Genomic DNA, 9,343 nt, shown 5'->3' with positions numbered 1-9,343 from the left:
CCAATCCAAAACATTTTCCCAGTTTTGGATTATGCAAGCAATTGCAATTAGATCCTCTTTCAGCCATTCTCTGTTTGCACCTTCATTTGTCTTTCTTTCTCTTCGCTTTCTGTCTTTTTAATATGCATCAGTATTTAAAAGCTGACACTTTCTCCACTCCATGAAAAACTAAAAAGGTATAGTTGTAATTGGGCTTTAGGCTGATTTATACCCATGCATGTATTTTGTATGCACATTTACTACATTGTGCATGTGTGATGTGGTGACAAATTCTGCAGGAATGCACACATTCTGTACATTGTATATCATCATTGCTCTGAGCTGCCTTTTAGCTTCTTTTCTTATAAACTAAATGGGAACTCCAGGAAAGATTTGAAAACTGAGCAGGCCTAGAAGAGCTCAGCCAGTGTGAGGTCAGAGATAATTCCAGACCTAATTCTATGCACTGCTGAGACACGGATAGGACAGGGATATTTGCAAGGACAATTTATGGCTGGGACAGGAATGGTGAAAAAATATTCACAGGCATTATGAAGATGACAGGAAAGAAGGAGAGCTATTTACAAGAACAATATATGGGTAAAACAGGGACAGGGGAGGGAAATTCAAAGGGGCAATAACAAATTGAGGGATATTAGATATATTTTGCAGGAACAGTACAAAAGTAAAAAGTATATATATATATATATATATATATTTATTTATTTATATATATTTTATATATATCACTGAAATGGGAAAAGAAAGAAATAATCAGAGACAATGCACAGCTGAGATAGGTATGAGGGAACTTTACTGTAAGATAATTACAGGAACAATCATTTTCAAATAGATAGTAGAGTAATATTTTAGGGGGAAATACATAGCTATGATATGGTTGTACAAAAATAATGCAAGGCATAGCCTGGAAAAAGAGAAAGATACTAAGACATAAATATGTATCGCTTAGATAAGAATAGACATAGGTATATATAATACAGAAAGGGAGAATTTACATAGCTAACATGGCACAGGAGATCATTACAATAGCAATACAAGGCATAGGCAGGGAAGTGAGAGAGATAATTACAGGACAATATATGGATGAGATAGGGAAAAATATGGTGAGATGGGGATAGGGGAGGGATAATTACATAGACAATATATGGATAAGATAAGGGTAGGTGTAGAAGATGAGACAGGTATGGCAGATGGATATTTACTGCGAAAATATGTGGATTGAGATAGGGACAGGGCATTTACAGAAAGTAAGCACTGCTTAGCCAGGTATGAGAGATTGAACAAGTGAATAAAACAACACTACCAACACATACATTAAACAGTGGTATTCCCAAGAACTGCCAAGCCAGATATGGGACAGTGGACATGATATTGCTGAAATGGAACATACATAGTCATAAATATACTGCAATTCTGAAGTTAGGATATGGAGACACTTCTATTTGCGGAGGAATTCCTGAGCTGGGAACAAGAAGTCAGTGGTATAACTGGAAGTCTTTTTTCACCATGTGGACAGTGTACAGCTTGCTGTGAATCCTAGGGTGGAGGCACAGGACATATCCAGTTACACTGAGGTACTGAGTGGGAAAATTGCAGAAAAGGAAAAACAGTTCACCAGGAAGTTGTAATTCCAAGAGTAACGGTGTTATGTCTGCCAGATATAATATCAATGTAACAATGTGATTACACCATACAATCATTTTTGAACCATGTGCAAATGTTGTCATATTAATAGCACTCTCTCTAGGCTTTCTAATATTCATGGTAAATAATTTTAGCATGTAGAAACATCTTCCATATTTATGAAGCCCATTTGAAGCCACGGCACAGAGCTTAAAGTTTTATTAAAAACAATTTTACTTTGCAGAATTATATAAAACTGTGTAAGACATAATACAACTAATGACACTTAAACAACATTTTTCCAAATCATCCATTCATGGAGTTGGCACATTTTGCTAGTAAACTGTAATTCTTAGCTTTCTCAATAAGTGATTGTGGTTTAATAAAATTTGTATTTATAATAATTTCCTGCTAGCTATGATGTAGTAACCACCCTTAAATGAATAAAAAACTCTATTCATAATCAGAAAGCTGTATAAAATGTTTCCAAAACAAATTGGAAAATCCAATAACTAATCTTTTTTAAATGTCTTTTTACATTTATACATTGTATGGTTTAGTGGCCATTAGAAATATAAGTAATCATTTGAGGAGCACAATGAAAATATAAGGCACAATGGCTGAGTGGCTTATTATTATTTTCAACCTTGCACGGTTAAACAGGTTCCTCTCCTTAAAGAAATCACTTTCAGTGTGCAGCAAATAAAATATGGCTTTCTCTTTATGTGCCTGGAGAACATTCAGCATCTATCCTCTTTTTCTTGCTTTACTGTTCCACAACTTAATTCATTGGATTGCGGTCCTTTTTAATCTTGGTGGCTCCACACATATGTGGGCATTGCTAAATCTTTCTTCCTAAAGGAAGCTATGTATAGCACCCTTTTGTCCCCTCCCACCAACAATGATCTTCCTGGATTTTATAGAGATGCACAGGTACCAAGTGAGCTTTTATTTTCTATTTTCATATTCAGGTTGATAGGGAATGGGGGGGACCAGGGAACACAAAATATAAGCAGAATAAACCAATTTATATTAGTATATATTAGTAATTATCAGTAATATATTTGTAATTATATATCCATGATTTATTTAATTTTCAAAAGCTGAAAGTAAATATCTATTGGTTCTTCCTTCCTTGCTCCAGTTATGGACTCTGGCAGTACTGTGTCATTTCCTGCTCATGTGATTGACTGCCAGCTTCTCCAAGAAGTAATACAACAATAGGGCGGATAAAATGATTACAAGTATATCAGGCTGACCTTCCAACTTTCCACATAACAGAAACAAAGAATTGCTATAAAGTTTGCCAAAATCCTTGTGCTTTAGTAACTTATGTGGGCAGAATTGTTTTATATAAAAAAGGGGCTTTACTTTGAAATCTAAATCCAGCAAAATGTTTGTTTTGGATAAACTGGAAAAGGGTTTACAATTTGTTCAGGCTTTTCTATTGGACCATACCGTAGTCCCCACTTCTGGTCCCTGTGAACCCCATATATAAAAAATGGGGGTTGGGAATTGCAAGGATAGTAGAGCACAGCAAAAAACATTGTTCAAGGTTTAGATAGGATTTAAGCTGATATTTCTTCAAAAGGGATACAGACAGCAATAAACACTACCCAGTTTAATCCTTATAAATGACACATTTTGTGTTGGCTTTTGAATGTTTTGATTTCTACAAACTTGTTGTTTGATCTATTGTTCCCATACAGCAAAAACCCTGTGCTAAGCAAATATTGTCTAAATACAATAGCCATGTGTGTTCTAACCTGGTACCATCTGTATATTTCTTCAGGTCTGTCCAGAAATCCAGCATGAAATTACTTCTGCACTTACCTCTGTTTCCTGTAATAACCCTGCTAATTCTTGTGCAGGGTGATTAGTCTGCTATTTCATTGTACTATTCTGGGAGAAGCAACTACAGCTATGGTGTCTGCACAGACAATCTGCGGCACAGAGATGATGCCACCACTACTGTTACAAGATAGTATCTGGGTATACAAAAGCATTTGGTGCACACAACATATTTATATAGTTTTAGGATATTAACAATTTTTTTAGTGTGCCTAGAATTCAGTGGTAGTGTGTTCGGTGGTGGGTGATGCAGCAAGCTATATTATGTGGAAGATTCAAGTTTATTTTTGAAAAACAACATAAGCATCAATTATTCTCTTTTGTACAAATGAATAAATGGATTTCTTATTAAACAATTAATGTATGCATTCACAACAATGTATATATCCAACTGACTGTTTTATAAGCCCTATGGCATACTAAAATGCAACCAAATAAATGAATGACAATGAAGCATAATTTTATTAATTTGAAAGCCAATAAAGGCAACCCATGAGACACAATATAAAATGCTGATGACAACAAATTATGCAACAAAGGAATTGTATGATGTTACTGTGTCTACAGGAAGTGGAGGCCTCTGAGTCACCCAGTGAGATGAGATAGGGACTAAATGTGACTAATATTGTGGTTCCAGCTCTCTGCTTCTCTGGTTTATTACATAGCTTTGGTATCTAGATAGAGAGGAATGTAGTGGTAAATCTGTGTGCTCCATCTGTAATGGCATTTTTATTTTCTCCATAATGAAGTGACGATCTTCCCCATGACATAGTCTTTCTTTGTTTTCCAGAAACAGGCTCTCCTCATGTGGTCCTCTGTAAACCCCAGATTGATCTGCATGCTGCAAAATAAAAGTCAATTATTAGGAATAATTCCTGTGTAATCAGAATTCCCATAAACTACTAAGTTAGCATGGCCATACACAGCCTGATAAACCATCAGCTAAATCATGCAAAGGAGAGGAAAAGGTCATCAGAAACTATCATTATCACACAATGACAATTTGACGTGTTGGAAAATGCCTTGGCTGCAAAATGCTGGTTTGTCTCTTTTCTAGGGAGGAGGAGATACATAGATTACTCAACGCTTGGCTAATACAGAGTATGGCAGCTCCAGCAAAACACAATTTGTCAGTCAAGTGAGACATCTGCCTCTCTAAGGCCACCTTAACACATTTAAGAACTAGCCTGACGTACAGAGTTGGGAATCCCTTTTGATTTATTGGTAATGTATTTTTAATGAGCCTGTTATGAGAGAGTGAAAATAGGAAAAGTAATTACTAAGCCTGTATGATTGATAATCATGCTGTCACACGGTGCAGTCAATAAGCAGCAAATGTTACGGACAGGGCCTTTCCAGTTGTAACCACGGATTGTCTGCACAGCATGTTATGGACTACAAAGATGCTTGGCTTTGTTATATGGCATGTCTGAAATTATTGGGAAAATGGACATTTATTAGCTGACTAGATAGCATGCATATAACATACATGTACAGCCAATCTAATTTTTTTCTAACACACTGTGAAACATGCTACATTACCAATGTTTACATTTAAAGAATAAACACATGTATTGGGCATCTCACATACTTAAATATAGTTTAAAATGTTTAAGATGTTTAAAATTCAGAGATTTAGGGTCTAAAAGCATTTACTAATAAAAAGTATAATAGATTTACTGATACACAAAAGTTAAACAGTCTTTACAGAATTATTTACTCATCTATAAATCCACAACAAAGTAACAAGTTCTTCAATTGCTTTAGTTGGCTACTACTGTACAGTACTGTACCACTACTCTGTTTATAAGTAGCCAAAAAATATATTGATTTTAGGATTATAATTTACAAAGTGCACAACAGGGCAAATCTCATGATGCTAGATTAGCATACATTTCACATGTATATTCTTGTTTCCACTACAGATGATATTTGAAACAAACTGTAGCCTGCAAGTAAGGCTGCGTACACACGTCAGATGATTCTTGTCCAATATTCACCTCAGGGCTAGTGTGGGATGAGAATCTGGCGTGTGTACAGTGCTCGTCCAATATCGTTCATGAACCCGTCCTGGCCGATCCACAACCAATGAATGATCATAATACAAGTGAAGGGGAGAGAGTACAGGGGGTGCTGCTTCGTCCTTCGCCCCCTCCCCTCTCCATACTGCTGTATGTACAGCGCTCTTTCAGTCTTTTTTCGTTGGAAAGGTTCGCGAAAGATCCTTTCCAACAACAATTATTGAATGTGTGTATGTAGCCTTAGGGATGTTATTTAGGTAAACTGCCCTGGTTTTTTTGTTGTGTATTTTAGAAAGAGATTATTAAAGAAATGACTAAAGCCATTGAGGCTAAAACACAGGCTTTGTGAGCAACATGCCAGAAATGTGACTGAAAGGTTATTACTAGAATACATGCATGTGCATGCGTAAGTTGTTTTGCAGCCAGTTGCTGTCCTCCATCTGACAGCCCTCCAGCTGTACTTGAACTCTGTGAATTTATTTCCTGATCATCAGAGGTGGTTAGAGCAGTTATTCTCAAGATTACGATGTTAAACGGAACCCGGTGTTATGGTTTAAAATGCTGAATGGCATTAGAGCTAACCTACATGGGCACTGGGCAAAGATATATATAAAAAAAAGTATTTTTCAGATTTCAGTGCATTGCATTAGAATTGATTCAATCTACCTCTCAGCTGCTAAACCAGTTACTTCAAGCTGCTCTTATTTTCATGGTTTGAACAAAAAAAACCTTGATGTTAATTTTCAATGTAATTGTCAATACAGGATTTGCCTTAATCTAAATTTTTAATAAAACCTGAATTTTAGCTCCTTCAGTGTGAGTTAGAAGCTTCAGCAAAACAGAAAGAGCCTGCATTATTTTCTGGCTGGATGACCTTCGGCATCATCTAACCCCCACCTCCCCAGCCTTGCTGCCATTAGCCCACCCTTTTATTCAGTGGATTTCACTTCATTCAATCATGGAGGCTCATGTGGGCATTACCATAGCTTCCCATGTTCAGGACGCTATGTACAACACCCTGACAGTCTATCCCACCAGCCACAAACCCTGCCTACAATTGCAAAGAGAAATAGAGACATAGTAATGATCTCACCGGGTCTAAAATAATGTATTGAAAACATAAAGGATATATTTAATAATGTTACTAGCATATTAAAGGAGGACCAGAAGCTAAATTCATGCAGATCAAATGTCAGCTTTCCTTTTTGCTTATTTCTTACCCTTAAAATGAGCTTCCTGTTGACCATATCTTGTTTCCAGGGCATCACATAATGTTTGGGGATGATTGGGTGTCTCCTGTTGAACTCAGGGGCGTGTGAGTGAACCAGACTGCAAAATAATTGAGACAAACAAATGAAAGTAAATGTTATGTTTATGACTTAAAATTGTCAAATGCTGCATGGGGGCAATCTTTGTTGTGGTTTGTTAAAATAAACATTACTATGAGTTCAGAGCATTTCAAGTAGTTATAACAAAGAAGAGTCAGAAAACTGGATCCACCAAGTGTTGAGAACGTCTCATTACCTGTGTAAAATAAAAATAGGATTTCTGGTACCTATTACATTGCATACTTACCTCAGGAGTTGCAGCAGTGATTATTAATCTCTCATTGCATGCAGACCTGCTCCCAACCAGCAATCTTCATTTGCATTAGGCTTGGGAAGTCTGCTAGGGAAAGATGTTGTGTCCGGCGATGGAACACAGAGAGCATGGGGGGGTACATCAGAAATTGATGAGAAGGAACTCATGGGAGATATCAGTGTCAACTGATCAGTGCCATTATTGTTGGTAATATTTTGTATGTCTTTTGTGGTTACAATATTGGTCTTGGGTGTTCTAAATATACAAGGAATTAAAAAAAAAAATACACTACTCAAGCCATTATAGCATTCTAAATGGAAAAATCCAATGGTGGACAACAAAAAGTTGACAGGCAAAGGTACAACACTTGCTTAAACTTTCTTCTGCCCACTGCTTCCTGTGCACTTTTATTGGTCAGTAGGGTTAACCTTCATATTAATGGGACAGGCAAAGGTACAACACTTGCTTAAACTTTCTTCTGCCCACTGCTTCCTGTGCACTTTTATTGGTCAGTAGGGTTAACCTTCATATTAATGGGACAAATCAAACTAATTCAGAGACATTTACAAGGTCCCATTGTTATTCTTAGACAACATGTAAAACTTTACAAGTTAAAACCCAGGAGCATGGCTGCTCCCTGTCAGCTGTCAGTATCTGACACTTCCAGGTTGGCCAGTTACTTGCTTCCCCATCACACAATGTGGTTCCTTCTACCAGCTCATACTTTCTGTAGTGATGTAGAAGCTGGTGGAGGGAGCAGGCATGTAACACATGCAGTATTGCATACCTGCAGCAGCCATGCATAACAATTCTGCATGTGTTACATGCCTGCTCCCTCCACCAGCTTCTACGTGGCTAACACCAGAATGTTAGGTATATAACATCTTCTTTTACAGGATTGGCTTGGATAAAGTTGGTACTGACAGCAGACTCACTTTAATGTTAATTAATGTTAAGAAGTGAATCAAACAGCACTACAGTAAACAGTTCTACATCTGTCCTTAAAATGAAATTCAGACCAAAGCTCTGAACAGATGGTAAATTTCTGCTTCTGGAAATGATCTTCCCTGATCATGTCCAATGACAAGAGAATGAATGAGCACTGTACAGTATAATGGAACAAAAAACAAAGGAGGAGGACGAGTAGGAGGCACAATGCTGCATCCTCCTCCAAAGGAAATGTAGCTTGATTGTTTAGTGTCCATGGTACACATGCTCGATTTTATCTCTTCTAATCATCTTATTATCTAGCATGTGTACATAGCTTAATGGACAGCAAGTAAAATAAATAAACTAATACAATTAAATTTACCCTTTAATGTTGGTGATGGTTGCTACAGAGTTCATGGTTCTTGGTTGCTGGTTGTCCTCTGATAACTTTCTCAAACTGCGTTGATCATCTGTATTTTGCTGAAATTTAATATCCATTAGTACAGGTTTATTTTCCATGGTTTATATACAACTATATGAATGATGATTAGTTCCCCATTTCTGCCATCAGCTTTGCTTATTGCATGACAGCCCGGTCTGCGCTGTGTTGTACTTAATATAGGTCTTGTCTCCTTTAGTTTCCTTGTCCTGTATAAGCAATGTTTTTCTGTCTTCAGATTAGAATTATTTTTCTCTGTGCAATTCCATAATGGATCATATTTTTGGTGATTAAATTTGTTTAACAATAGAATCCCTCTGTGTATACGAAGCCTTGTCTGTTCCCTTTGCCTAAGTTTCACCCCTGGCAGACATGTTATTCCCAGCTCTCCATGGTTACTGTTGCTGTGATCACTCAGTTTGTTTACAGTGAATGTGCGTTCACCTGCACAGGGAGACCGGGGAACTATGGGTACTTTTCATTTTCACACCCACTGCCAAATTGTTCTAATAATTTATTCATTTAACTCAAATGTATTCAGCACCTTGTCGCCAAGAAAAAAACTTTTCCCCTGCCTGGAACAAAAATGACAGCGACATAAAAATGGAATTTTTAATCCATCTATAACTATTTTTAAATAATTTAAATAATACATTCAGTTTAGATTCTTAAAACTTTGTAGTACTTCTAATACATCAAACACTGCACAAAAGAAATGGACTCAAAACATAAATGCAAAGTTCTTTTTAATGTCACAAACTTTTTTCATGCTGAATTCCCACCATTCAGTGAATGTGCAGACTTCTACTAGCCATGTATATTTTATAAACTTCTGGTTTTAAGTACCCAAAAGTAACAACCGTAGCCGGAACAAGCAATATTTTTTATTTTTAAAAAA

General features: G+C 36.7%; 1 protein-coding gene across 1 annotated transcript; it reads right to left on the bottom strand.

The window, feature by feature from the left end:
* Window positions 1–3,913: 3,913 nt before the first annotated feature.
* SPMIP10 (sperm microtubule inner protein 10) lies at window positions 3,914–8,860 on the bottom strand. Its single transcript, XM_072413787.1, has 3 exons — window positions 8,389–8,860; window positions 6,716–6,824; window positions 3,914–4,315 (listed from the first exon to the last, which is right to left on the bottom strand). Exons 1-3 carry the CDS (start codon window positions 8,523–8,525, stop codon window positions 4,094–4,096), a joined length of 468 nt encoding a protein of 155 aa, XP_072269888.1. The 5' UTR covers window positions 8,526–8,860; the 3' UTR covers window positions 3,914–4,093.
* Window positions 8,861–9,343: the final 483 nt, after the last annotated feature.

Source organism: Pyxicephalus adspersus, chromosome 6 (genome assembly GCF_032062135.1).
Source record: "Pyxicephalus adspersus chromosome 6, UCB_Pads_2.0, whole genome shotgun sequence".
NCBI classification, from domain to species: domain Eukaryota; kingdom Metazoa; phylum Chordata; class Amphibia; order Anura; family Pyxicephalidae; genus Pyxicephalus; species Pyxicephalus adspersus.
Note: the sequence above shows the minus strand (reverse complement) of the source record. Positions and strands in the feature narration are given on the sequence as shown.